The sequence below is a fragment of the Drosophila subobscura genome, chromosome E (genome assembly GCF_008121235.1).
Source record: "Drosophila subobscura isolate 14011-0131.10 chromosome E, UCBerk_Dsub_1.0, whole genome shotgun sequence".
NCBI lineage: Eukaryota > Metazoa > Arthropoda > Insecta > Diptera > Drosophilidae > Drosophila > Drosophila subobscura.
The window spans coordinates 17623852-17651826 of NC_048531.1; the positions used below are offsets into that span (position 1 = coordinate 17623852).

Sequence of the window (27975 nt, forward strand, 5' to 3'; positions counted from 1 at the left end):
CGCGATCGCTTGTGGCTCGCTCGTGGCTGAAGCGGCTTCACCTGAGTTTGTTACCTGGCGACCAGCAAACAGCTTAGACGTGTTCGTTCTCCGTCTCGTGGTCCTCCACTCAGCATGTAAGGCACCCGTCCAGTCGTGTTGTCTGTTGTGTGTGTTCGCGTTTCGTTTTTTATTTGCCGTTGTCATTTGGTTTTTGATTTGTTGAGTATTGGACGGACTCCATTCGGCCGCCACTTTGCTGCCTCTTGGGCATTCTCTTCTGGCTTTGTTTCATAATAATTTGCCGTCTGTGCGCCGCCAAGTTTGTGTGTGTGTGTGTGCGAGTGTGTTTTGTGCTTGTGAAAACGACAAAAAGGCCAATGAAGAATACAAATGAAATGCTATGGCCCGCCGCCGCCGCCGTTGGTTGTGGAGCAAGTGCCGTTTGTTTAAAATGCTCATCATAAATAATATGCCGTTTGTCTTTCCGTTTTCCGACTAATTAGATTCGAAATTTTTGGGAAATGCCTCATCGCTCAATGCAAATGTGGCGCACTCTGTGGCTGACGGCCCTCTGCTGCGGATTAGCCCAGGGCAAAGGTAAGCAACGCCGTATATTAAGCTCCAAGTGCAAGCTGAAAGCTTTGCAAGCTCGCCCCCAACGCTCTCTGCCAGCAGCATCGCATCATGATGTCATTTTGTGCGCAATGAAACGGAAAATATTTGTGTGTTTTGGCCACACCAAATCCGCGCTAAGGTGACCTCGTTTTCAGTCGTGTAGAGTACACATTTGTGGCCATTTCAGCTGATGGCCAAATTTAACGATCGTTAAGTGTGCGGGCGAGTGATGCGGGCGGGCGACGGTCATTGCTGCGTCCCAGCCAAAGCTTTTTAATTTTTTCTTTGACGAAAGACTGAGGCAACGAACTTGGTGCTCAAGTGTGTGTGGCCCTGTCATGATTCACTCACCGACAGCCAGAGCTGAGCTGGGCTCTCTTCCTGCCTTATAAGCGGAATGGTTCGGGACTGGGTCTGGGATTGGGATGGATGGCCATGCACGGCATATTCTCCGCATATGTATGCCCTGGCACATTAGTCATTAGCTGAGAACCTGGCACTGGAACTGGTAGCCGTGGCCCTGCTGTCTTACAACTAAACAAACGAAGCAACGAGCGCGGCGCGGCGGGCGCGGCAAAAAAACAAAAGAAACAGCAAGACACCTACACAAACACACTGGTGAAGGAAGTGGAGGGGTTTTGGGTGGGGGCCTGGAACATGACACGTTCAACATTCAAGGCAACGAGATAATATCGAAAAGAGAATTATGAAAAAACGCGATAAATAAAAATATAGCTAAAAGTATGTGTATAAAACCCCCACAAGGTAGAAACGATCGAGTATCGGTTGGGCCTTATTAAAAGGCAATCAAAAAGGAAAGGAGAATTAACCGCCCTCTCTCCTTCCTTCTGTCGCCGCCTCTCTCACGCTGGCAAGTGCAAAAGAGTTACGCGAGAAAAATAAAGAAATAAAAGCGAAATAAAGCTGAATCAGGCGACACTCGACGACTCAACTCGACTCGGACGCCGCCGACGTGTAGGCGAACTGGTCTCGGGGAATTAAGATGCAGCCTAAAAATACATAAAACAGATACAATATATTATATATGTGTGTGCATCTCCATATCTGGCAGCACATACACACATACACTAACAAATCTATAGAAAAAGCTGAAGACGAGGCTATAATTTACGGGAGAACTCCGTTCGTTCGCTCTCCTCTGAAGCGAGGCAAGAGCGGCACCACAAGGCGGCAGCGGCAGCAGCAGCAGCAGCAGACGAAGCTGAAAGCCAAATTATATCTTTGCCAACTGTTGAATCGGCGCGGATGAGGAGGGAGTAGGAGTAGGAGGCAACGGGGGCGTGTCTGACTAACTAAAGCGAAACTTTTGTTTGTCTGGGGGTCTCTTGCATTAGGAAAAGTAAAAGTCTCTGGCCTGTGCACTGAAAACTCTTCGATTTTTGTATGAAAGTCTGTAAAGTTCTCTCGTATTTCTACACTGAATGTCTGCCACTTGACTGGAGATCGGGATCGGATACTTGAATCGAGGAGTAGCGACATTTGATGATGATGTCATCGCTGCCGCGATCGACTGCGGCAGCGGCAGCCTCCACAGTCCAGTGCACACAATGATGGGATGATGACCTTCCCCGCCAGGCAGACGTCCGCCCCGCCCCCTTATGCAACAAAACTGACAAATCATTGAACTGTGATTAACTCGTTTAATTGCCGGCTGAGAAGCGCCAACACGCGACCTTGTGGAGCCTCCTCGTTCTCCTCCTGAAGACCGCTGCCACATCAAGATCATTTAATTTATGGCCAGAACGAATGTATGACTGAAGAACTGGCCATATAGATACAATAAATTGTCGTCTATCGCAGAGGCTGTAAATCTTCCCATCCGCCGTTGTCGCTTCCACTGCCGCCCGCTCTCCATTTAAATAACATGAAGAGAGAGAGACAAGAGGCAGAGATCGAGCATTGTCGCATTAAGACAAAACATTGACATTGCATTGTGATGGGATGGAATGGAATGGAATGGGATGGGATCGAAGGAGGTGCAGTCGAGGGTGGTTCGCGACAACGTGGATGGAACAATAATGATCAGCGGACCTGTGACAGGCAACAGAGAGCTAGCCACAGGGGAGAGTCTCTGCCCCAGCGGCCAAGAAGGACAACACAACAAACGAAATGCTCGTAATAAAGAAATTGCCAAAGTCTCGAGACCCAGAACCAGACCGAGACCGAGACTAAGACCAAGACTCCAAGACACCACATCTATGTCCATGTCCATGTCCAAGCTCCGCCACATTATGCCAGCGGGCTTAGGCTCAGAGTCAGAGTCAGAGCCACAGTCAGAGCGTTGGGAGATGACCAAGGCAGCGGCCAAGAGGAAGAACCAAGACCAAGACGATGACCACGATGATGATGATGAAGCTGATGCCACACAAGGCAAATAAACCGCTTCAGCATCGGCTGTGGCTGAGGCTGAGGCTGAGGCTAAGGCTAAGGCTAAGGCTCCTGCTCTGGCCAAGAGAGACTTGACTTCGCTTTACATTTTTGCCTTATGTGTGCGAAAAATGCCAATTTTAGAGCAAGTCCAGCTCCCCAATGGCTATATCTGTATGTGTGTGCGTGTGTGTGTGTGTGTCTGTCTGTGTGTGTGAAAAATTGCCCGTCTAGACAAGCGCAACAGGCCATAACAGCCCCATAGCTGCAACAACAACACGGGCAACGGGCAGCAGGCAACGGGCAACAAGCAGCGCGAGGAACAAGAACAATCAAAGCCTTTTGCTAAGCTAATAAAATCGAGCCGCTGCCTCTTCGGTGCAGACTCGTGTCTGCTACATGTGGATGCTCCTGCCACATACCCTGCCCTGTCCCTGCCCCCGTCAATCCACTCCCGCTGAACTCTTAACCCATTAATGGCACTCAATGTTCGAGTGCCTGACCCAGAGAAATGATGCGATGGGCGAACACGTTTGGTCCTCGTACGTACGTACGAGCATTTGATCGATGTGTGGGAATGTTTTTACAGGAATGTCAATGGATATGCACGTGGGATCCGTTAACACCCTGAACTGTTGGGTCTACAAATCAACACTGAAATGGATCCTCCTTGACACTCTTGGGTTAAGTTTGTGGTTTCTGCTGCTGAATTCTGTTTCCTCTTTTGCCTTTTATGCTCTTCCGCTGAACTGTTAACCCTTTAGTGGCAGCCGAAGCCAGATAAAGATTAAGGAACAATTTTGTATCTCTTACATGCTGGAAATCAGGAAATGTCAATGAATACGAAAGAATACTCCCTTTTTTTATTGCCATTTCCGTAAGGTTAGCAAGGGTTAAGGTCGATTGTGGCTGCAACAATGCCTGCTTGCTGCCCTTGCCCTTGCCCTTTTCCCCCCGCCCTGCGCGATACATTGCAGCGTGGAAGGAGGAGGAGGAGGAGGAGTCTTGGGGGCTGGAGCTAGTCCTCTTTGGCTGGCTCCGCGCGGCAATGGGCAGATTAAAAGCTCGCGATAACAAAACGAGAAAATCGAATAGAGAGGCAGGCAGGCAGGCGGCTTGCTTAAAGGGCACAAGGTCTGGACCTGCAACGGACCAGCCCGGAGGCAGTGGCCCTGCCCAAGTGCTCGTACTTTGGGCTGCCCTTGGTTGGCCGACCAGGCATTTGTCATCAAGTGTGCCCTGGCCATCTTTTGTTCGCCGGCACATCTTTTATTGAATAATAATCCGATTGCCCTCTCGATCAGACAAAGACAACTTCACTTGCTGTGGCCTGGGCTTTGGCTTTGGCTTTGGCTTGGATATCGATATGGATATGGCCGTCCATGTCTTTGTTGGCTTTGTCTTCGATTTTGTCGCTTTAATTAGTTCAACTTTGGACCCAGACGCTGGTAGCCGTGGGAGCGGACAGGGGAGGGATCTGGCAGCTTTGGGGCAACACTGCATCGAATGGCTTTTACCGTTGTGCGCTGACCATTTTGGCAACAAGTTGGTAGTCGAAATCGGAGCTGAAGAGAGATAGAGGGAGAGGCAGAGCGCGCGGGAGAGCAGAGGCGGCCTAAAAGGCTTTCGGCTTTCAACTTTTCCTTTGGCCACTGTACAATCAATTCGCGCGTCCGTCCCAAGGCAATTTCAATCGGTGGCGACTCCAAAACACATGTGCGGCGTGTGGCGCGAATTGCGTAAGGGGAGGGGACCGGGGACCGGGGACCGTAGCGGTGAAAGAGCGTGAGAGGGGGCCAGCAAGCAGTGGCTAACTGTATATGTGCTCTCGACCACTAACGGGTTTGGCACGGCACTCCTCCAGCAGCGGCACCGGCATCGGCATCGGGTCTGGCACCGGCTCGAAGCAACCCAAGCATAAGGCATGCGTATTACACAAGACTAATTGTATTAGGCCAAGATGTGGCAACAGCAACAGCAACAGCAGCAGCAACAACAAAATCAACCACAACAACTGCAACTGCAACTACTGTGAAATTTGCATGTTCTCCATGTGGACATGCTTGCCAAGAAGGCCAAACTGAATAATTTTATGGGAACTCTATGATAAATACCTGTAGAACGAACATGCCCTAAAGACAGCCAGAGAGAGCGAGGGAGAGAGTTATGGGATAATTGAAATGAAGTTTTGATTGAGTTTCAATCTATTCCTTCTCATTTTTAAACCACAAATAAGTTGCCCGACTGCTGAAGTCCAAAATGAAGAGAGAGAAATAGCAAACATCTTAGAATTTCATAGAACTTTGATGGAATTCAATCTATTTGAGATTCCATTAATCTTCATAGCGCAAATTTGTGAAATATGCCACATAAAAAAAGAGAAAAAACGAAAAAGCTACTCCCAATCGAGCTGCAATCTAGTCAAGATTCTGTTCAATCTGCAATCCACTTTCCATGCTTTTTGCATACCAAAGATCCTATCCTATCCGATCCTCTGCCTTCTCCCCGACCATTAATTTCCGCTCTCATTTCTCTTGCAGAAGAAAAATTGTATTTTAAAGAAATTGTCAAGCGTCGGGCGCCCAAAGGCACGACCGAGAGAACATATTTATGAGGCCTGATAAGACGACCGACTCGCCTCGAACTGTGGCTATGGATCTGGGCAGAGATCTTGGCCCCGGCGCAAGTTGGTTTATGCGTGTGAAAGCGGCCCGAGGGGACAAGATGGAATCTAGAGCAAATATTATGTAAATTGTGCGGCAGCAGCCGCAGAGGGAGTCGCCTGGGGTGGTGTGGTAAAACCTGTAGCTAATCCTGGTGGGCGCACTCGCGGAGAGCGAGACCTGCTTACCGTTAGAGCCAACTCTATGTCCGAGTCGGAGTTGGAGCCAAAGTCCCCAAGCGGCTCGCGTTGGGTTTTTAATTACCGAATACGCGAATGCAAAATGCGAAATGCAAGACGCTGCGTAGAGCGTTTCAAACGCAGCCGACAGCAACAGCAGCTAACGGAGCAGCAGCACTGGTGCCAGAACAGGATCAACTCCACATGGAAGTTAATAAGGCGTAGAGGAAAGCGGAAAGCGTAGAGCAAGTAGGTGGAGACGGTGCGTAAGCCACCAGCCGGCCTGGCCTGGCCTGGCCTGGGCCCCCTTAGGCGGGTTGGAAGCTAGAAATATGGCTGCCACAATTGCATAATTTATGCGAAATTTATTTAATCTATTAGACGCTCTGACCCGCAACGGCGGGGAGCGTCCTACTGCACCCCCATTCCCCCAATCCGCCTCTGCCACTGCGCTTGATAAATTGCATGTCTAACTGCATGTGGCAAATTTATCATATTTATTTGTTGTCCCACTCGGTGAAGCAGATGGGGCATGTGGCTGTTTCTGTTGCTGTTGCTGTTTTTTGAATCGATTGTACGAAAACATAGCAGACAGGAGGACAGCAGTGCCAAAGATTGATCGCCCATAAGACCACCCCATAAGAATTACTGTAAGAGTTCTACCAAATGTTTAGTTCAGTTCCATTTCGGTTAAATTTCTTTGTCTCCTTCTTCTCTTTCTCCTGCTAATGCAGAGCATATTTACATACATAAATAGATTTCCAAGCAAGTGCGTGTGCGGGGATCGGATCGGGTCTAGTCTGTGGGATGAATGGCTTTAAGATGAATTCCCAGCACAATTTGCACACGCCACACGCACCAAAGTCAATGACATTGCAAAAACAAAAACAAACACGAGCTTTAGGGGGGAGAGAGAGAGCGAGAGAGCGAGCTTAAAGTGGCTGTTGATGTTGCTGTAGTTGTTGTTGTGTGTGTGTGTGCTTTGACTTTTAATGACAATAATAACAAAGGCTATTAAAAAGAGAGAAGAAAAGGAAGGAGAAGAGCTGAAAAGAGAAGCGACTCTCGAATGTCATGTGTTCGGGCTGTTTATTCTGTCAGTCTTTTTACGTACATCTTTTCGCTTGCTCTGATTAAAAGTGTTGACGTTTAATTATCCCAGATTCCATTTTTAATAGCAGGCAGAGCGCATCAAGGCGTGGAGGAGCAGCATTTCTGGGCGATAAAATCAACGAAAAATGGTTGTTAATTAATTTATTGCAATTCGAAGCAGCCTGAGCCCCGAGAATCAGCACACAGCACAGCACACATCGAAATGAACTGGATTTTTGAGTTGTTGGAGAATTGCCAGTGTTGGCACTAACTAACGAGGAGGGAGAGCCAGCCAGCCAGTTCGTGTCCCAACTCTTTTGATGTGCTTGCTCCTCCCTCACGTTGCACTGTTGCCCGCAGCTGCTTATCAAAGAGAGCAAAGCACAGCAGCGGACAGGAGAGCACGTGAATGCGTTTGAAGTCCAAATTACATAGAGAACAGGGGGAGGATGAGAGTAAAGAGTAGGAGGAGAAGGAGAAGGAGAAGGGAGTGGCTGCTTTGGTAATTGAAAAGAAATGCCCAGAGATGCATATCCAACAAAAAAAAGTAGAGAAGAGAATAAAGCTCTGGCATCCAACCCACCAGGAAGCAACACGGGAGAAGACAGTTGGCCGGCGGTCAAATCAAGCAATTTTACACTCCCTCCCCAAGCCCCTGTCTGCTTTTGTGATCGGGAATCCAGGAAGCAAGCGATTCTGCATTCCATTCCTGAAATGGTTTCGCTTTTCTTCAAGGGCAAATTGGATTTGGATTGGACTGCATGCGATAGTATGGGATTGGATTGCAGCGAACACAGTATGATGACGCATAATGCACTCTTGCGGTTACACCACGCAACAGGGTTGAAGATTCATTGTTTTTCTTCCAATTAAATGGTAGTCTAATATAAAAATATCAATGGGTGTCCCTTGGCAGCTCCACTGTGGGAAAACAATGGAAATGAATACCCTCCTAATGTTAGTGTTTCACTTTGGACAATTTCATGCTACAATTTTCTAAACTACAAACATGACAAGTCATAGTTTTGTTTGCTACAGTGTAAATATTTCCCATCTTGCTTTCTGTAATTTCTTTAATTTTGTTTTCTAATTATTTTCGGCTCACATTCCAAACAAATTTCACGTCAATCTAGAAAGTGTTTTCACAAGAGAAAGAAATTCAAATTTTTGGAAAATTTACTTTAGTTTTAAACGTTGTTTTCCCCCCACTCGGTAGATGCTTCTCTTAGATTATTTCCCTTGTCTTGTAGCAGAGTGTTGCTATTTCTGTAGAATTTCAATTAAAATGTCGCCCAGACTCTTCTTTCTCTCTCGCTCTCTCTTTGTGGTGGCAATTAAAAGCGCCGCAGACAAACGAAAAATAGAGAAGAGCCATGGAGGAGAGATAGATAAATAAAAGGAGAAGAAAATGCTGTTAATAATGCCGCTTGGCATGTCCAAAACGGTTATTAACGTGGCCAGATGGCCAGGCATGCGATACACGACCGACCACAAATACGAATGGAGTACTCAGTACTCCACGGCCCGCCGCCTTTCAACAAGTTTGTGCCGGGACAAGCGATGACCGTGCCGAGATGCAAGTTAACCCGTCCCCGGTCCCTGGTCCCTGGTCCGAGCCATGGCCATAAACTACGCACTTATCAAGATGCGTAGAATGGAATGCCTACCCAAAAACCCAGTTGGACAATTATAAATCAAGCTGCAACAGCCTCTCTGTGTGCCGCCGTGCCGCTCTACCCTTTGGTGCACGCAATCCACAGACACACACTGCAAAATAATAATGTCAATTGCAGGTGTGGGCCAGAACACGACACTCGCGTGGCTACCCCTCTCCCTCTCCCTCTCTCTCTGTCTTGTCTGTGGCTAATGCCCAATGCCCAAATGTGGCCAAGACAACGCCCACGGGTAACGTTTTTGGGCATTAAGGCTCTTGGCGACTGGCCCGCTAATTCAATGCAAAATAAAATATTACCGCTTTCATATGGCAAGGCGAATGCCCACTGCCCTGCCTCCCCTAGAGTCTCCCCTCCTCATCGCCAAAGCCAGGGCTTCGATGCAATAAATTTTCCAGTTGTTGTAATTTTGGCTGGCGGTCACTTGGTCAGTTGGTTGCAGGCCAAAGCTTCACAGCAGGCCATGTCCCATATACGAATACGAGTACGAGTACGTTGTCCACAATAGACACACAGCTGCGGTCAAAATAATAGCAGCGTTTCTATGCGAAAAGTTCTACTGCTGCAAGAGATTATTCACTGAAGAGAGGCTGCCTTTAGATACGTTTTATTCTTGCAGCTGTCAAGTCTATTATTTTGGCAGCATTTACTATTCATTTGGCCGCTGCTGTAGCGAGTACGAGTTTGCATGTGTGTGTGTGTGTGTGTGTGTCTATAGAATATTTCCATTTCGCTTCTTCTGCGGTTGAACGGGCGGGACACCTTTGGCGGTTCCAAGAGGCGCTTCAGTTGATTAGACTAACCCCGGTTGAGATTTATGGGCTGACCCTATCGATAATTGTGAGAGTCGACTGGGACAGGGTATTAAGACTGAGACTGCGACTGCGACTGCTTTGTGGCCACAATTAGCAATTGGGTTAAGGGTTCAAAAGGTGTCGGAACCTCTTTGGTCAAGCCCCTTCCCCAATAATCATTTGATTAATGACCCGATGCTGGAAATCCAAGCACCCAACATTTTTGTGTGTCATGGGCCCAAAGGAAATGTGTCAGATTCGAATCAAAGAGAAGCCATTTGATAAATGAGATTCGCAGCATTCGCGCCATCGCATGGAGGCAATGAAATTCTCATTTGTGGCTAACAAAGCAACACCAACTTTTATGGCCAATTAAGCGTAAAAAGGCATCCATCGAGCCATGCTAACAATACAGCAACGGCCAGTCGCGGCCATTTGGTCGTTACATAAAAAGAAAACGCAATTATATGCCGCCACATCGAGCGGAGAAAACTTCTTCCAGCGAATGCTTCTCGTTCATTTCATGGGCTTAATATGGTAAAAACAGTTGAAGAAAAATCCAACAGAGCCAACAGCCGAGAACGCCGCAAGAACAACACTTTCTCGTGCTGCCATTTGAATTAATTCGTATGATTACGACTAGAGTATTTTCTCCTAAGTATTTTCTTATTAATTTGTCTTCTGTGTACAGTTAGGCATGTGGGGAGCCTTTGCCTCCCAAACAGAGCTCCTCTCTCAAAGCTCCTCTCTCAAAGCTCCTCAATATGGTGTGCATGCATGCATGTACATGTATGTACGCCTCTCGTAGTTACTGTAAACGCATTCTCGTCCAAGGCAAATGACTCAATAGGGCGAGAACAATGCAGAATTCGCTTTCACTCGAAACTTCTTAGCGGTAAATGCTGCCGCCTTTGCTCTGCTCATTACGCTGCCATACCCTTACAGAGTAAGAGTATGATAATATTAAGCAAAAGGCTTGAAACTAATTCATAATTTAATAATAATAATAAAAAACTCTAAAACTAATAGCAAACTTGTGCAGCACATCAATTTCCAGTCGTCATTCCATTCTCTTGGAATGTGCCAAAAACATATTTGTAATGGAATCACTCAAACTGGAAGGGTGTTGAACGCTTCGGTTGCCAAAAGTTGGACTTATTTCCGTGCTTTTTAGCATTGTTTCTACCACGAGCAATTGTTCCTGGCTGGCCAACACGAGGCACCAAGAGAGATGCAGCGTGCCAGCTAAAAGGCGGAAACCAACAATTTAGCAAGTGCTGAAACGCCGCCGTGCTGAAAATGTGTAAATAAGCGACTGAGTGACTGACTGACAGAGAGAGAGAGAGAGAGAGAGCGCTCCAGTGAATGAAGGCGAATGAGTGAAGTGAATGAACAATGGACGTGACGCAGAAATTGCGACAAATTGTCAAGGGAGATGAAAGGGAACCCAGAGGCAAAGCCAGAGCCAGCGCCACATAACCAAAACACGAGTAGGTTTACAGTTACGTCACGCATTTGTCATCAAGTCGGTCTAACAAGGCCAAATGAATTCAGGACCAACGAACGATCATAGATCGGGTAACAAGATCTTCGGAGAAGCTTCGAAGCTAATTGGTTGGCCATACACAGTATTCATACGTAAAGAGCCAAATGCCATGAAATTTATATGTGACGCTGTTTCCAATCTATGTCTGCATCTAGCCGATGTTCATACCCATCGTATAAGCTGCTAAAGCCAGGCTGAACAAGTGGAAACACTCATTGACTTTATGGGCACCGTGGAAGTATCGACCCTACCCTCCCCCATCCCCGTTTGATCACTCAGTTCGCTGCCTCTCACCTTGGCAGTTAATAAATTTTACTGCACCTCGCCCTCCCCCCCAAAAAAAAGAGAAGAAAAGAAGTGCATCACCGGAGAAAACGAAACAGCAAACAGTCAGGTGGCAGTCTCAGCCTAGTCATGCCTCATGCCTCACCAGCAGGCCCCGGCCACATGAGGTGGCAGCTTGGCGCAGCTTTTTGTGCATGCAACATTTACATTTACATCTGTTGACGCCGCTTGAGCATTAAGCCTACCCGTCTGCAGTCTGCAGTTGCAGTTGCAGTCGCCTTCGCAGTCACATTCACAGTCGCAGCCTCAGCTTTGAGTCAAAGTCAAAGTCAAAGTCATGGGCATCGTATGAGTTGGCGAGAGAGGAGGCATGCCACACAGTTGTGTTGTGTTGCATCCGTTCTTTTGGCCAGGTTTACTGTTCATCTGCCAACGTTTCCCTCCTGCTCTCACTTCGGCCGGCACTCATGTCCAAACTGTTGTGTAATTTAATTAGCCAGCTGCGCATAATGTTCACGCCGGACAAGTGGCCGGCCGGACAAAGTTGTTGCCTCTTGGCTTGGCATTGCTTGGCTTGCCTTGCCGCAGATTTACCGTTCCCCAGCTGCTGACGAAACTATCTTGGAGCGACGAGGGAGGAGCAGCATTTTGCATCTCATCTTTTAAATATGGCCAAATGTGATGGCAGCTCGCCAGCCAGCACTGCGGCAAAGCAAGTTGGTTCGCCCAATTGATCATGCGTCAAATTTAAGAATTGCTGGAGGAAGGATGGATAAATTCTTTCTAGAATCTAGTTTCCATTGGAAGAACTCCAATTATTATTGAAATCAATTGAAATGCTGTGGCTGAAACGAGATCTGAGAGTGATATTATCTTCAGATCCATTTGGGTTAAAGGGACAGCGACAGCTCCATGACACAATCTGCACTTTGTGGAACTGTCCCTGAGAGATCTTTCACTGGACTGATCTTCTCGTGAATGCCTTTTTATCGGTTTGTCAGGCGTTGGCCGCAGCGGCGGAGAAGAGGCGGGGGGTTGATGGGTAAATGCCACAATTTATTGGCTCAGTATTTGGCCTTAATGCAGTGTTATTGATTGGCCGCCAGGCGTAGCACATAATTTCCGGCTACTGCATCGAGTGTTGAGTTGATGACTCCGACTCTCGGCTGGAGCAATGGCAGCGGCAGTGGCATGGCCATGGAGCAGGGCATTCACATTGGCTACATGTGGGGATGGATGCTGCCACTGGACAGAGACTGAGACTGAGACTCTTGGCTGAAGGCTGCTGACGCAATCAGCTGACGGAATCAGAATTCTATAAATGGCAGCTAGAAATTGCGTCATTTGAAACAATTAACAAACAAAAAGTTGTTTGCCGATAATGATGCGAGCGAGGCACCAAAGGAGAGAAGTAGAAGCAGCAGAAGCTGAAGCTGAAGCGAGAACGAAATGGCAATTTGCGCTGGCAGCACATACAATTGACAGCCACTGTGTACACACTGCAGACTGAAAGCGGCACGAAGATGCCGCCGCCGCCAGATACCAACCAGGGCGTGCAGATCAGTTGAGGATGGTGGTGTTCCTGGTGGCTGGGCAGTAGCTGGAGGGGAGTGGGAGTGGGAACGGATCTCTAATATCCCCAACTAAATGCTTTACAATTATCACATTTGTAGCCAGTTTGTTGTCCCAAAACGGGTTTATTTGTCCATTTGATCTCTCTCTCTCTCTCTGTCTCTTTCTATCCCTCTGTTGCGTTCGCACTTTGATGGATTTATGCGGCAAACATTGACACATTGACGCTGCTTAGCATATTGGTGGAGCCATTATCCATTAGGCCGTGGCAACACCCACAGCGACTCCAAGTGGCGCTGACCTCCACCTCCTCCCTCCTTCGTGCTCCTCCTGCCCCGTTTGCAGCCGTGAGGCCTGGCAGTACCATTCCCATCTGCAGTTGAGGTTTTCTAATTTATTTTGTATGCATGGCCGTTAAGTGTAATTGGTCATTGAAAAGGATGATGGGGCTGGCTAGCGGTGGTGCAGCGGTGGGGCCTAGGAAAATTACCAGTATTTCCTGTGCCCCAGCCCCCAAGATTGATGATAATCGTGCGTCGTGTGTGTCAAGTTAGTGGCCCAAGCCAGGCCTGGCCTGGCCAGGCAATTTCACTCGATAAGAGGCGGCGGAGAGCCGCAGGCACAACGAATTCTACTCGCACAGAGGTTATTTGCTATCAGTCGAAGTCTTGTCATAAATGTGAAAGTCACAAATGGATTGAACCCCCTGCTGCTGCTGTAGCACCCCGCCACTTGAGTGAGGATCTGTCTCCCCGTTTACCGTTTAGTGGGAAGAGTAGATAGACGCCTCCGGGCCTAACACTTCCCAGCTGTTGATCCACAGAGCATCCCGAAAATACGAGTAGTTTGCTGATCGCCCAGATCTACCTAGTTCTAGTTGGTGGTGCAGAAGCCGCAGCCAGAAACGTGACTGGAATCCCACACAGAGACCAGGAGACAGAGTCCGGGAGACATTGAGTCAGACAATTGCATAATCTAGCCACGGCCATGGCCATGGCAATTGCCATTGCAATTGCAGTTGCACTTGCAGTCCCAGACACAACATGGAGATGCATTTGGAGTTGCCACACACAAACACAAACACACAACACACACACACAACTCATGAAACAATTGTTGCCACACTGCTTGTGGCTGCAAGAGTACATCAAGAGAAATTAGACGAAATTTATTCAGAATTTACTTTTACAAACGGCAGTGGGAGTCATCTGTACGGCAGTGGGAAGAAATCTTCAACTGTTTGGTAGAGGTAATCGATTATATTATGTACACATGCATACATACATATGTATTATGTACATATACAGACGCGTGCTTGGAGCTGCATTTCGAAAGCTTCAGCAGCAGCCGAAAGCTCAGATCACATGCAAGCAAGCGCTGACGTAAATAATCGCAAATAAGCAGAGCGCAAGCTTTAACGGGAGAGAGAGAGAGCTTGCGATACCACATGCTACATACATATGTCGATTAATTAGCAAAACAAAGTTTGTGCTCGATGGTATTTATATTTTAAACTATGCAAAAGATGTTCCATGCTCGTACATTTGGACTGCACACGAAACTTAGCTTTCAGTTGCTCCTGATGACAGACATAACTGCAATTTCTCTTAGTGCAGACCAGCTGAGCAAAGAGGAGTGGGAGGAGGAGTGGTGGAGAATTGGTGGAGACTGAGTGAACTCTTCCCGAGTACCGAATGAGTGGTAGGAGGAGGAGGAGAAGATGTCTTTCCCACCTTTCACGACTACTCTTCTTCCACCCAGCAGCAAAGAGTGAGAGATGGAGGGGGAGGGTGGTAGACACACACACACACACAGAGAGAGAGATGGAATGAGAGGGAAGCTGGCAATGACTGAGGCAACAAAACGATGCCATTTGCATAGCAATGATTTGGTTATTTTGGCCCAAGGTGAATTTTCCCTTCCCTCTCCCCGCCACCACCCCATTCAGCAGGCTTGACTTGCTGCGGCTTGGCGTGGCTTGTAAACGGTGTTGCACGTTGCAATTGTCGGTTGTTGTTGTTGTTGTTGCAGCATTGCAGCAGCAGCAGCAGCAACTGTTGTCTTATTGATTTGTGCATTCATTTGATTGTGCGCGCGCATTTGTTGCCAAATTGTTTGAAGGAGAGCCGTGGAACAGTGTCGTGGCTGCTGATTGTGATATGAAGGAGGAGCCTGAGGAGGAGACTGCTGCCGACTCCGCTGAATCCTGTCCTGTCCACAGTCCATCGCTGGTTGATGGCCCACCGAATTGGTGGCTGCCCGCCCCTACCACCGCGATATTTCATAGCCCCACTGCTCTGAGGTTCTTTTCCACGGAATTTCGCTACGGGTCATTTTGCTTGTAATGTAATTTCTTTTAAATTTATTGGTAATGGAAATTTATGCCTGGCTGCAGCGATTGCGGTACAACTCATGCTGCTTACATGGCGATCATTCGGGTGGAGGGAGCAGCTGATACAGGGGCAAACGGAGACAGAGACAGAGACAGAGGCATGTTCATGCATGTGGCACGTTTTGCTGATTTGTCATGTTCACAGGTTAAATGCTAATGCCCGAATCTGACTTCGATCCAACTTCGGCCGCCCACTCCAGTCGCTTTTCAATCTGATTCGAAGAGCGTCAGAAGCCCCCTCACCCCTTGCTCCCCCCACCAAATGTGGGTTAAGTGGTTCTGTCTTTGGTCCTACCTTTGCTCTCCACGTCTGTGGCAATGGTTTAGCGCTCTCTGGTTCTCCGCTCCCAGTTCTCAGTTCTCACGAGCTTGGCCCATAAAAATGGTGTCAAATAAATTGTAATCAGCGGCGAGCAATAAAAATTCAATCAATAAGCGAACATCTAGAGAACATCTAGGAAAGGGCCCGGCCCGCGCATCAACTCGAAATTCAATTATTTCGCACCCAAGTCGCAGGTCGCACTGTGTCCCGCCCACGGACACAGACACAGACACCATTTGGAGGCAAACAGCTTCATTCGGGCTGGTCTGGTCCAGCACCTACAGCGGCATTGGCATTCCCAGTCTTGGTCATCGCTTCGTGGGCGTCTCTCTGCCCAGTAGACATCGACAAAGCGGGGTATATTGGTTTCTACAGAGAGGTTTTTCTCCACAAATACGATTTTTGTATATTTTTCTGTTCATCCCCTCACTGAAATGGACTTTTTCCATGTCTGCCCTAATTGGCAGGTCCATCAAGCCTTTGCCTTTTCAGAGCCTCATCTCCGGCATCCTTAATGCACTCTTAATGCCCTCTCATTTGTTTGTGTTTTATTGGCTCGCAGGAGCGGATCTGTGGCTTCCTCCTCCATCATCGGTTCTTGGCGGAAGTCATTCCCCGCTTTGTGGTTTTCTTCATTTTCATTTCTCGAGGCGCCGCTTGCTTTACGCCCACCTTGGGGCTGCTACTCCGATTACACACAGGCACAAGGTGCCCCTTCCGTTCTGGCAGAACTGGGGGCGCCTACAGCTACAGCCACGGCCACGGCCACTGCAATTGCTTTTTTTTAATTACCAGTGCCCAGTGCTTTTCCGCGTTTGTTTCCCCGATCGCATTGTTCCCAGCGGACTTCACTCTTTTGTTGGCTAATTAAAAGCGAATCATTGCATGGCCATGAATCCGAGAGAGGCCCAGTGACCGCGAGAGAGAGAGAGAGAGGAGGGCTGCGAAATTCCGATCTGTGAAATTGTTAGATTCGTTGTGCCATTAGTACGCAGATTAAGTAGTTAGAGTCAATTATTTAAATTAGTTTTTGCGACTGCAGTGATCAGCAGTAATCTACTCTGCTCTGCCCTCCTGCTCAGCACTGGGAGCCACCGCTCCAGATCCTTGCCGGCTAATGGTTTCGTCGGCAGAGCGAGAGAGCATTTAAGCCGATAATTTTGTGGCATCCTACACATGTTCGACGGTAATAAGATTTTGATTGCCGGCCCCTGGATGGCCTGGTGTACGCGGACTGAAAATTATGCCACAGCCCGAGAGACCGAGAGACCAACCGACCGACCGAGGCGCACCAAACTAAACCAAAGCAGTGTGTGAGTGTGTCTGGGGCCTAATGCCAGGTTTTTGCTTTCCACCAGCCTCGGAAAGCAGCCCTGCGGGTCCATTAAGCCAACTCAATAAAAAAAGAGCAGATGCAATACAGAGAGAGAGAGAGAGAGAGCGATAGAAGGGGCGCAAAAAAAACAAAAGACTTTTGCCACAAACTCGCTCCAATAGCAGCACATGGCAATTATGTTTGGCAATTGTTTAGTGTTAGTGCTGCTTGGGTCCATCTCGTCAATGTTCGTCCACACGGTCGTCCGTCCATCCGTCCGTCTGGACGATGATGATGATGATGATGATGATAATGGTGGTGGTGGAGAAGGCGTTGCCCGTCCCGTCCCGTCCCGGTCCGGGCCAGACCAGGCCTAGTCCAGTTCTGACCATTGACGACATGCTAGCCCACTTTTTAGTATACGAAGAATGCTGAAAGAAAAACAACAATTTGATTTCCATTTTCGCTGCTTTCAGGCTCCCACAAGGTGCACTGCTCAGAGGATCAGATGAGGGTGGACATTGGCCTGCCGGCCGCGGAGAAGGACCAGAGCCCAGCACAGATCTACCTGGAAGGTCTCAAGGGATATCCAGACGAGCGCTGCCAACCGCAGATCGACGGCTCCCTGGCCGTCTTCCGCCTATCGCTCAGCGACTTCTACGAGTGCGGCGTTACGCGCATGGTCAACCAGCTAACGGTGCGTCCCAACCATGGATACATGGAGAATATCAATGCTTAACTCAGCTCCAACCTTCTATCTTTTAGGGCAAGAAAGTGTACTATCATAAAATCATCATCGAATCGGCCAGCAGCAAGGAGATTGTCAGCGTCAAATGCATCACCACCACCAGCGGTCCCGTCTATAATGTCATGATGAATGCCACCAGTACCACGACCAGCGCCAGCGTCAACTCCAACTCCTCCAACTCTGGACGCGGCCTGGTCAAACGCGATGTGCTGCCGGCGGGTTTCCAGGAACCAGAGTGAGTTTTTGGGCTCCCGCTCCCGCTGCGGCTGCGGCTGCCACTGCCACTGCCGCTGTCTCCTTGCAATTTAATTGCTCATAAAAAATAGCATCTATGCATATTTTTATGAGCAATCTATGCACAAGTTTATGGCATATTAAATGCCCCATTTCAGCCCAGTGCCCAGTGCCCAGTGTCGTTCCAAGCCAAGCCGTTCCAGGCAACGATTGGTCCAACTCCAAACCAAAAGGGCCATAAATCAAACCTATCCCAGGTCTCCCCTTCAGCTCCCTGTCCGTACTGTCTTGCCAGCAGGTAATTAGCCGCCAAATCGATGCCGGCGGCTTCATATGCGTTAATACCTCCACAGTCAATTTAATTGCCGGGCGTGTCCAGGCCTCAGTCTCTGTCTCTGAGCAAGCCTCTCCTCCAACCTCCAACCTCCAAATCGATCCGATCCAATACAATGTTTGTTTTTCATTGCCCGGCGTTGATTTACAGCCACCTTTGGCGGGAGTCCATGTCTGTCCGTCTCCGTGGCTGGGCGTCGAGCCTCAGCTCATTACGAACAGGAACCCCCTGAATCACAATCGAGGGAACTCAACCACTTCTGTCTCATTCAACTGCTTTGCAGGGATCTGGAGATCACCACGTCGCTGACCAAACGAGCCCCAGAGCCGCGTCTCTCCATTGGCGTTAGCCAGGACGGCCAGAAGTTTACCAGAGATTTGACAGTCAAGTCGGTAAGTTGCAGAGACATCAACAAACCTCGGAATGAATTTAATGTGTAAACCATTCAAAGGGAACTCCTTTGACCATGGAAATCAACTTGGACGAGGACTCGGCACCTGTCTACGGCTTGGGTGTAAACTATCTGGATGTCACGGACACGCACACCTCCTCGGAAACATTGATCTTCAAAGGGTAGGTGTGTCGATCCGTTTCCGGACAACGTCTAAACCCATTCATGACATTCTTCTAGATGCACTGTGGATCCCTATCTGTTCGAGAACTTCAACACGATCGACGGCGACATTTTGAGTGCCAAATTCAAGGCCTTCAAGTTTCCCGACTCCTCGTACGTGCAGTTCCGAGCCACGGTGAACGTGTGCCTGGACAAGTGTCTGGGCACGCAGTGCTCCAACAACCAAGTGGGCTTCGGCAGACGCAAGCGGGAGATCAGCTCGGCGAATAAGGTCTACGAGATTTCGTTGGCCATGTTCCTGCAGGTCAACGACATCGAGGGAGTCAACAAGAGTGAGTTTGTGCGATTTGCATTGCATTGTGGAACTTCTGCTAATGGTCTCCGCTTCCGCTCAATAGATGAGGTCCTGCAGCTGGAGGAGAAACTGCGGGAGTTGAAGCTGGCCAATCAGCGCCTGGCCCGCAACAGTCGCGGCAACTTTGTCGGCAGCTCTGTGGAGCAGACGCCTGCCAGCGCTGTGCCCGCCTTTGTGGTGGACGAGCGAGAGCTAGGACATCTCAGTTCGGGTACGGCCGGTCTGTCCCTCGCCTGTGTCTGGACGCTTCTCTGCGCCCTGAGTTGGCGGCTGATGTAAAGTCCATTGGTCCACAAACACACACACACACACACACACACACACACACACACACACGGACAGGGCGAGCTGTAAATCTCTCGAGTGGCAGGCGAGCGGAAGAGCGAGGAATGTTAATCAGGTTGGAATTGCGTGCAGTGGCAATGAAGGAAGGAAGGAATATTAATGTACTACCTACTACTAATATACACCTATACAACTTTGTGTAACTGCCATTTACAAAACGTAATTAACTTTAAATGAATGCGGTAAATTAAGTTTTCAACGACTTATGGCAGGCGACAGACAGACAGACAACAGTGATTCTTATAAAAATACACACACACACACACAAAATACACACTTAAATATAAATATACACATATAAACAGATTTGGAAAAACTTGAACTCGGTCTAACTCGTAAGCACCTACTAGTCTCCTAAGTGTAACTGTTAAGCTAATTTAAATAACGACTAAACCTAAATGAATTAATTAATTAAACGAAACTCTGATTGAAAACTGTCATTCGAACAGATATTTTCTGCCCCGCAGGACATGGTCTGGAGTCATCCAATTAAAAGACCGAAATACGCTCTTATTAAGGCACATTCAATAATATTGGGTATCCAAACTCCCATACGCATGTTTTTCAAATGTCCCTCAAGGAGTTTCTCTCTTTTCCTTGGGGAATTTTCTCTCTCTTTTGAAGGGATATTTCTCTCTCGCAACATGGGAATTTTCATCGCCACAATGAGTCTGTATTCTTTGTCTGGGCCAGCAACATGATGCGTAAAGATAGCAGCACTGTTCCCCAACATTTGGCACGGAATTAGCAACATTTAGTACCCTTGGATGGACGGATATCCTCGAATCCTCGACTACAATCAATGCAATAACAAGTCAATCTGTATTGGAGATTTATCTCAATGAAATTTTGCAGATTATAGATATCGAGAATGTATCTAGATCGATATATGGATGTATATACATAGAAAGCATGTGAAAACATTATTAATGTTTGAGAGCAGCTTTGAAAATTATATTTTAACATTAATTTATGTAATTAGGGCATACAATGGCTATTCTCTACTAAAACTACCGGTTGACAAGCAACAAATTGTCAAATACGTAGCAATCCATTTTCACTCACGTAACGTTTTATGCTATTTTTGTTGGTTGACCTTTTTAGTTTTAAACTTAATTTGTAAACATTCCAACAAAAGGAAGTCGTGAAAACTAGCCTATCTTGTGGAGAATTGATTGATAAATCGGATAAAATTATAGTTTCAGCACGGCGAGTCCTGTCTTTTGGGTAATATTGAAGAGAATTGCAAATTCAAAACAAACGATTTAAGATTTACGGTATATTTACAGTATATTTTGAAAATGCAAAGGTATATTTCGGTATATTTGCGAGGGTCTTTCGGTATATTTGATCGATAATTCCGCGGTCACACTGCGTACAACTGGCGTTTGCATAGTTTATTTTTGTTTTTGTAAACTATGCAAACCGAGAAATTTCCTGTTTCCAGCAAACAATACAACAGCTGGCAATTGTAGGAGAAAGGAGCAGCTAAACAAGCACCAGAGGCAACCAGAAACTGGAGTCCACCAGCTGGAGTGAGCGCTGCATGAAGTTCTCGTACCACCTGACAACGTGTTATTTCCGCAATTCGATTTGGCGAAAAGGTATTGTTTTGCCAGCCTGGCGGTCAGTCCACGACGACAGCAATGAGTCTGACGGTAAATGTAGCCAGCTTGCGCAGTGCCAGATGCTAATGCCCGATGCTGGACACGCTTTTTGGACACGGCTGCTCACCAAGAGGGCTCAACCAACACGACAACAGCTGCTACATAGGGCTTCCAATTCAAATTCCAATTCCACCGATAAACAGCAAAGCGAAACGCGTGACGATCGTCAGTTGAATGCCAATGCCAGAGTAGACAAGGAGTGCAGTGAACGCCCACCCACCAAACCCCCCAAAGATGCGATCACGCAAAGTGCTGCTTATAGTTGGTTTTCTCATTACGTGGACCTACGCCACCTACTATCTACTGCTCCGCAACACCGGAGTGAACTTGAGCAGGACTCAGGCGCATCAGCTGTACCGTCTCAACGTCGAGGCGAGAGATGCCAACCACAAAAGTCACAACATGGCCGTGAATCTCTTCCAGTTGGTCAAAGCGAAGTATGAGCAAGCCCAGACGGTCTCCACGCCCCAGATTAGTATAGTGGCTGCCGAGATTTCAGGGGAGTTGCTGGATCAGCATGTGGCAAAGCAAACCCTGGCGCCGATACCAACGAGAACATACATGGGCAATGGGGAGCCTGTCTTTCCCGTCCTGGTGTTTGCCTGCAATCGGGTGTCCGTCAAGAAGTGCATCGATAATCTGGTTCAATATCGTCCCAGCATGGAGCAATTTCCCATTATTGTGTCACAGGTGAGAGGGGTGAAACATGACTAGAGCAAGCGGTTATTCATTTGTATTCTTGTTTATTTTAGGATTGTGGCGATGAGGACACCAAGGAGGTTATCCTCTCCTTCGGTAATCAAGTAACCCTCATTGAGCAGCCGGACCAGAGCGACATCAAAGTCCTACCGAAGGAGAAGAAATTCAAGGGCTACTACAAGATTGCCCGACACTATGGCTGGGCTCTGAACACAACTTTTAAAGTTGGTTTCGACTTCGCCATCATTGTGGAGGATGACTTGAACGTGGCACCAGATTTCTTTGAGTATTTCCTGGGCACACACAAGCTGCTCAAACAGGACCCAAGCCTGTGGTGCGTCTCCGCCTGGAATGACAATGGCAAGGCTGCTGTTGTGGACGCCTCGAAACCAGAGCTGCTTTATCGCACCGACTTCTTCCCCGGCCTCGGCTGGATGCTCACCAAAGAGCTGTGGAGCGAGCTCTCAGTTAAATGGCCCAAATCGTGAGTCTACCAATTATACCGACACCGGCCAATTGCTAATTGCCTTTAAACTGTTTTAGCTTCTGGGACGATTGGATCCGTCATCCGGCCCAGCGAAAACATCGCGTGTGCATCAGACCGGAGATATCTAGAACTCGCACTTTCGGCAAAATAGGCGTATCAAAGTAAGAGATAAGCGCCACAATTGTGGAAAGCAGTCCGTAACGAATGATTTCTCTTTGTTCTGTTTTGTTTTTTTAGTGGGCTGTTCTTTGATAAGTATCTGAAACACATTAAGCTCAGCGAGGACTTTGTGCAGTTCACGAAAATCAATATGAGCCATTTGCTAAAGGTTTGTGCATTTGTGTATCCCTGCCTGAACTTCATAATGATTCGCATCTGTTTTAGGATAATTATGATAAGAACTTTGTGCAGAGTGTCTATACGTATCCCATCGTTACGTACGATGAGCTGCGTCGCAACCTAATAGCCGCCGAGGGACCAGTCCGCATCCAATATACCACGCGGGAGCAATATAAGCGGATAACCAAGATGCTAGGGCTCATGGATGACTTCAAGGTGAGTTCATCGTGATGTACCATTCCCGTAATAACGATCGTGTTGGTTTTTGATTGCAGAGCGGGGTGCCACGTACGGCCTATCACGGCATCGTCTCGTTTTACTACAGCAAGCGACGCGTGCATCTGGCACCCAATGCCAACTGGAAGGGCTATGATCTCTCGTGGAGCTAACGACGCTAAGAACCAACCGTACCAACACCCATACACACACACCCACACACACAGCTACGTGTGCTTGCAATACCAAAAAGTAGTCATATGTTTAGTTTTTATTTTGTTTGACCAATTAGTTAAGATGTAACGATGGAATCTCCTTGAGCAGGCAGCACTGCTGCACCACTGCATGCGAAACATAACAGAATCAAATCAAAAGAGTCTCCGCCATGTATACATAGCTTCTGATTACCTAAACTGAGGGGCTCTTGGGCAGCAAACGCAAACCCAAACCCAAACGCATCGCAATGTAATAATATATTGTAAATAGGTCAGTGTTGTTTTGCTTTTGTTGGAGCTTAATAACTCTCTTCACTCCATTGCGTTAAAGGCAATTAGCAAAAAGCTAGCGATAAGAAATAGTTCTAAGAGTCAGGATAATAACGAAACTTGGTGATCAAATGTGTTTCGAATATTTGTCATGCTCCAACCCCCCCTCCGCCACCGAAAATAAGGTCTCGAATCCGAGTTACATACATATATATACAACCAATATCTACCGATCTGGACGATAATTCACGATCGAATAGTTCTTAATTATTCTTCTGGTGTGGCCAATTAAATCGTTGTTTCAGTTGAACGAGTAGCAAATGACAGCTATTCAAAAGTACTACAAAATTAAGTTAATTTGATAAGCGAACACGTACCGAATATATGCGAATCGGACAGGGTTTACTTTGTAGCCCAGAACAAACTAACTGCAACTTCAAATGCAATATCAATGGAAAGAGGTGCCCTGATGTATGGTGCGGCTCCCAATATATTTGGAAGCTCTAGCTAAAACCCACGCGACTTTGTGTACGCGCCAACACTTTTCAAATAAATGTAAACATTTTTTTGTAATTCTTGGTATTGTTATTTATGCCTTGAAGAGAGTTTTTGTGTCAACCTAGGGTCAATATGCGATTTTAATCTACGATTTACTGGAATAATTTCTCAGCCAGTTGTGCTTATTATTTACTATTCATTAACACAAGACTGTTCCCATATAATATGCACTTGTGTTGAAGGAATGCGTTTAATCAGGCCTTCTTATCATCAATTTGGGTTCAAAGCTGCTGGGTTTCCCCAAGCATTAGGAATGTTTTCATTCTGTTTATTGATTGATGCATTACCGAATTCCCTTGGCATTGCTTTTGACGCATAATCAAAAGTCTTGTACGTCATCGTTCGACTCCATCGACAGTTCGTCTCGCTCTTCCCTTGATTGGCTTTATGCGGGTTACAGTGCCAGCGAAAATGCTGAAAACGAACGGCAAAGTGTTACAAGGTGGGTTGCGCACGCGTGCTCAGCCACCCGCAAGCAATTTGTGAGCCACACAATTGTCAACTTCACCTCAAATTCTGATAAGCAATTGCCAGGCTACACTGACAGAAATGCATGCGAACGTGTGGGGAGGTGTCAATTACATTCCGTGAGAGGCATTTCTGAATCACATTCAATCTATACAAGTGCCTTTAATGAGCATCCAGGTTTCATAATAGTGGCCCCAGAATGTTAGTCATCCCAAGTGCTTGTTGTGCCTGGCAGTGTTCTCTTATCAGCGACTGAAGCTGCTGCCCCCAGCACCCTCAGCACTTCGCTGTCATTACGTAGGGCCCAAGATCCGGCCGAAGCTACCTGCGCTTAGAGGGACTGACGATCAGTTTCAGTTGAATGCAATCAGCCTACGACAACACAACGCGAAAAAATGCGATTGACGCTGAAATTTCCGGTTATTTCGCTGTGGCTGCTGCTGGTGCTCACCGTCGGTGCACAGGATATAAAACCTGAGTATCCTGAGGATTTCCCGCGGCCCACAACAGAAGAGTCCATGCTTACCACAGAAGAGGGTACGACAGAAGAACCTACGGCGTCCACTCCGATAGAAGAAGCTACGACAAGTGCATCCGCAGAGGATGATACGACTCCAGCACCCGCCGAAGAAGCTACGACAAGTGCATCCACAGAAGAAGCTGCTAGTGCAGTATCCGCAGCAGATGCAACGACTCCAGCACCTAGCACAGCAAAACCTGCGACCACAACCAAAGAGCCCACCACAACAACGACAACAGAAGCTCCCACAACCACAAAGGCCACAGCAGCACCTCCGTCTTATAGGCCACCATACGCACCACCAACAAACGAATATCGACCTACGTACACCACCAGAAATCCTTGGACATTGAACGAGCAGGCTGATCGGTGCTATCTGAAAGAGCAGAAGGACTACGGCAATCGGAATGGGGCCTGTGCACGTAAGTGTCTGCTCCGGATTGTGGAGAGAGCGAGAGAGTGAGTGGGTTTGAGATCATTTGTTCATTCTGTTTGCGTTTTAATTTGCAGCTTGGGTCGCGGGCAGCTGGCGGCCGTCAATAAGCTGCTATCGCTGCTGCTACTTCGCCAGGCACAACGTGGCCGGGTGCAGTAGGCTCCATCGTGGCCGCTGTGGCGGCTACTACTACTACTAAGTGGGGAAATCCCAATGAAAACAAACACCTGCTGCAATAATTCGAGCGAAAAACGGTTGTAATAAATACTTCGAACAGAAAGTAAATGGCAAATGAGTGGCAGCAGCTTCGAATCAATCCAGATTGTACACATTGCCAAGGTTGAGGAAGCAGTCCTTCAGGTGCTGCTGGCTCTCGCAGAAGTCGGGGAACGGTGGGGCCAGCACATCGTACATAATGCGGATTAGGTCGATGAATTTTTGAAGCGCTTTTGCATACTCCCCGGTCTCGTAGAGCCGTTTGCCAGTGCGCGTCATCATTTCCGTGTCCTGCATGACCTTGAGTCCTTTTAGGATATTTGTAACCTCGCCGCAGGTCACGCACTTCACAATGAAGTCATTGCAGCTGGGCGGAACTTCGATCACGGCAGTGCAGTTGTTGGGCGCCTCGCAGCGGAAACGGATCACGTCTCGGGGCAGGTCCTCGAACAGGGGCCAGTTGTCGAGGCAGGCATCGCAGCAGCACTCGAACCAGTACAACTCCTTCATCTTGGCCTGGCGCTCCTCGCGCTTGTCCTGCGTGTAGATCGGTCCGTAGTTCTCGTTGATGGGCAGGCCAGCCTCGATGGGTCGCACACTGTTGATGTGGATCGTGGTGCCCCGGAAGTAGCGCACGACTCCGGGATCGCACGAGTGATTAAACAGGGCCAAGGTGGGATAGATGGCACCGCCAATGAAGATGGACTTCTCCCTGCCCGTCGAGCTGTACTTGTGCAGTTCTGCCACCTCGTGGGTGTTGAACTGGATGAACTGCAGACTGCGCAGCATCAGCGAGCAAATGGCTCGAACCTGCTCCGGCTGGGGTTCGGCGCCAAAGTAGCCAGAGGACTGCAGGCACTTGGTCAGGAATCGGGCCATCAGCACGTGCTGGAAGAAGTTCGACGCCTGCCGCTTGTCCTGATGCCGTTCCAGCTGGGCCACGCGTCGGAAGTCGTCCTTGGGGAGACTGAAAAGGAGTTCGAGTATTCGAACTAAGTTAGGAGGCGTATTCGACTCACCTTAGTAGCTCCTCTGGCGAGAGTTCCTTATCAATTGTTGGCTTCAACTGCAAAAAGTATTCCAACGGTTTGCTGGCCAAGATTCGCAGCGCAATGTGATTGTTGATGGAGGCACCCGATCGCCAGATGATGGGCACGATGCCACACTCGTATTTGTGGTACTTCTTGGCCGCTTCATCCCGACACTGTTCCGAGCAGTAAATGACATCGGCACACCGCGGACAGGCCACAGGAACCACACTCCTGGAGGGGAATGCATGTAATCCAGCGATCTCCAATATTTCCTCCCATCTACTCACCTCACAAAGCAGTTTTCGCAATGGCTCTTGGCGAACTTCTCCAGTAGGACGGACACAAACGGACGCTCCACGAGCAGCTCCTCGCCGGCCTTCACATCGGCTGCGGCGCGGGCAAATCGTCCCTCCTGCTGGTTGCGGTCGATCCTCACCAGCGGACTCACATACTCCTTCTCGGCCGGGAGAGCTGTGGCCTGATCGAGGGCGATCCTCTGCTTCTCTTGCTTGGCCGCCTGCTTGGCAGTGCGCGGATCTTGCAGCAGCATTTTGATCATGGTCATGGCGTCCAGATTTAGCTTGGCTTTCTTGTCGGACGTCAAGGCGGAGTCGTCCATTGCCGAGATGCATTTTCTAGGTGAAAAGAGAGGAAAGGTAGAGGGAGGTACAGCAGTTCAGGTGATAGTTTGATCTTACTTGAAGGCTTCAATTGTGTGGGGATAGTCCTTGAGGGCCATGTAGCAACGAGCCCGTCGCTCGTACAGCTTGTAGATCAAATCCTTGGGGTAGCCCAGGTCGATGGCTCTCCTAATATCGATCAGGCACTCTCTGCAAATAGTTCGTAATAATTGTCTAGAGCTTTGCTCTCTTCAGGCATATTCTTACTGATATTTCTGCATATGGTACAGGGTGGCAGATCGATTGGCCAGCACAATACAGATCTCAGCAACTGTTGGAAATCGGTAGTTAAGAAATACATATATCGCCAAATCCACTTTGGGTACCTCTCACCGTTCTCACTGGGCAGTGACATGTAGCTCCTGGTATAGAGCACCATCGCCTCCAGCCACTTCTTCGCCTTGAAGGCAGCCGTGGCGCGTTCCTTGATCTCCGCGGCCAGGGGGGCACGCTTGCTATCGAATTCCGGCCTCAACAGCAGGTTGGCATCCCCAGACTGCACCCAGGGCAGCTGATCCACATAGGCCACGCGCTCCTCGTCGCTTTTACACTCCGACAACTTGGCTATATCCGCCTCGCAGCTGGCTCCGGCCCCGGCCTGCTCCTTCAGCTTCAGATAGTATTCGGCAAAGAAGCCCGTCTTCTGGCTGAGTGGAGTTTTCATTTTACTGTGTCAGTTTTAGAGTCACAAATTATGCAAGTTTTAAATAGTTTTCGGCGTTAGAGTACTCCCGGCAGAAAAGCTGCAGACAAACTGAAAGTGAA

At 48.2% G+C, this 27975-nt stretch overlaps 4 protein-coding genes across 7 annotated transcripts; 3 read left to right on the forward strand and 1 right to left on the reverse strand.

Moving 5' to 3' along the window:
* Positions 1-19: 19 nt before the first annotated feature.
* On the forward strand, positions 20-19842 carry LOC117889795. Of its 3 annotated transcripts, XM_034794271.1 has the most exons (9): positions 20-116; positions 486-579; positions 17295-17515; positions 17584-17801; positions 18418-18526; positions 18586-18707; positions 18766-19040; positions 19107-19352; positions 19385-19842. In XM_034794271.1, exons 2-8 carry the CDS (start codon positions 504-506, stop codon positions 19340-19342), a joined length of 1257 nt encoding a protein of 418 aa, XP_034650162.1. In that variant the 5' UTR covers positions 20-116; positions 486-503; the 3' UTR covers positions 19343-19352; positions 19385-19842. The 3 variants fall into 3 exon arrangements, with proteins under 3 accessions (XP_034650162.1, XP_034650161.1, XP_034650159.1); XM_034794270.1 differs by having other exon boundaries at positions 19107-19842; XM_034794268.1 differs by lacking the exons at positions 20-116; positions 19385-19842 and adding an exon at positions 144-315 and having other exon boundaries at positions 19107-19342.
* On the reverse strand, positions 15571-27970 carry LOC117889793 (SET and MYND domain-containing protein 4). 2 transcript variants are annotated; one of them, XM_034794265.1, is made up of 7 exons: positions 27544-27970; positions 27418-27481; positions 27229-27360; positions 26818-27165; positions 26519-26761; positions 25581-26466; positions 15571-15597 (listed from the first exon to the last, which is right to left on the reverse strand). In XM_034794265.1, the coding sequence occupies exons 1-6, from the start codon at positions 27872-27874 to the stop codon at positions 25596-25598; spliced, it is 1989 nt and encodes a 662-aa protein (XP_034650156.1). In that variant the 5' UTR covers positions 27875-27970; the 3' UTR covers positions 15571-15597; positions 25581-25595. The 2 variants fall into 2 exon arrangements, with proteins under 2 accessions (XP_034650156.1, XP_034650157.1); XM_034794266.1 differs by lacking the exon at positions 15571-15597 and having other exon boundaries at positions 25518-26466.
* On the forward strand, positions 20785-23651 carry LOC117889794 (alpha-1,3-mannosyl-glycoprotein 2-beta-N-acetylglucosaminyltransferase). The gene is made up of 6 exons (XM_034794267.1): positions 20785-21765; positions 21828-22258; positions 22318-22422; positions 22499-22589; positions 22646-22816; positions 22876-23651. The coding sequence occupies exons 1-6, from the start codon at positions 21310-21312 to the stop codon at positions 22987-22989; spliced, it is 1368 nt and encodes a 455-aa protein (XP_034650158.1). The 5' UTR covers positions 20785-21309; the 3' UTR covers positions 22990-23651.
* Positions 24672-25568, forward strand: LOC117889796 (threonine-rich protein). The gene is made up of 2 exons (XM_034794272.1): positions 24672-25269; positions 25358-25568. Exons 1-2 carry the CDS (start codon positions 24723-24725, stop codon positions 25480-25482), a joined length of 672 nt encoding a protein of 223 aa, XP_034650163.1. The 5' UTR covers positions 24672-24722; the 3' UTR covers positions 25483-25568.
* Positions 27971-27975: the final 5 nt, after the last annotated feature.

What these genes read in the sequence shown, in the direction of transcription:
- LOC117889795 (XM_034794270.1), top strand. Translation starts at nt 504, where the DNA reads ATGCCTCATCGCTCAATGCAAATGTGGCGCACTCTGTGGCTGACGGCC. An exon ending in GAAACATTGATCTTCAAAGG is followed by an intron (nt 18,708 to 18,765) that starts GTAGGTGTGTCG and finishes ACATTCTTCTAG; the next exon opens with ATGCACTGTGGATCCCTATC. An exon ending in CATCGAGGGAGTCAACAAGA is followed by an intron (nt 19,041 to 19,106) that starts GTGAGTTTGTGC and finishes TCCGCTCAATAG; the next exon opens with ATGAGGTCCTGCAGCTGGAG.
- LOC117889794 (XM_034794267.1), top strand. Translation starts at nt 21,310, where the DNA reads ATGCGATCACGCAAAGTGCTGCTTATAGTTGGTTTTCTCATTACGTGG. An exon ending in TCAGTTAAATGGCCCAAATC is followed by an intron (nt 22,259 to 22,317) that starts GTGAGTCTACCA and finishes AAACTGTTTTAG; the next exon opens with CTTCTGGGACGATTGGATCC. An exon ending in ATATGAGCCATTTGCTAAAG is followed by an intron (nt 22,590 to 22,645) that starts GTTTGTGCATTT and finishes CATCTGTTTTAG; the next exon opens with GATAATTATGATAAGAACTT.
- LOC117889796 (XM_034794272.1), top strand. Translation starts at nt 24,723, where the DNA reads ATGCGATTGACGCTGAAATTTCCGGTTATTTCGCTGTGGCTGCTGCTG. An exon ending in TCGGAATGGGGCCTGTGCAC is followed by an intron (nt 25,270 to 25,357) that starts GTAAGTGTCTGC and finishes TTTAATTTGCAG; the next exon opens with CTTGGGTCGCGGGCAGCTGG.
- LOC117889793 (XM_034794265.1), bottom strand. Translation starts at nt 27,874, where the DNA reads ATGAAAACTCCACTCAGCCAGAAGACGGGCTTCTTTGCCGAATACTAT. An exon ending in CACACAATTGAAGCCTTCAA is followed by an intron (nt 27,166 to 27,228) that starts GTAAGATCAAAC and finishes CTTTTCACCTAG; the next exon opens with AAAATGCATCTCGGCAATGG. An exon ending in TCGCCAGAGGAGCTACTAAG is followed by an intron (nt 26,467 to 26,518) that starts GTGAGTCGAATA and finishes ACTCCTTTTCAG; the next exon opens with TCTCCCCAAGGACGACTTCC.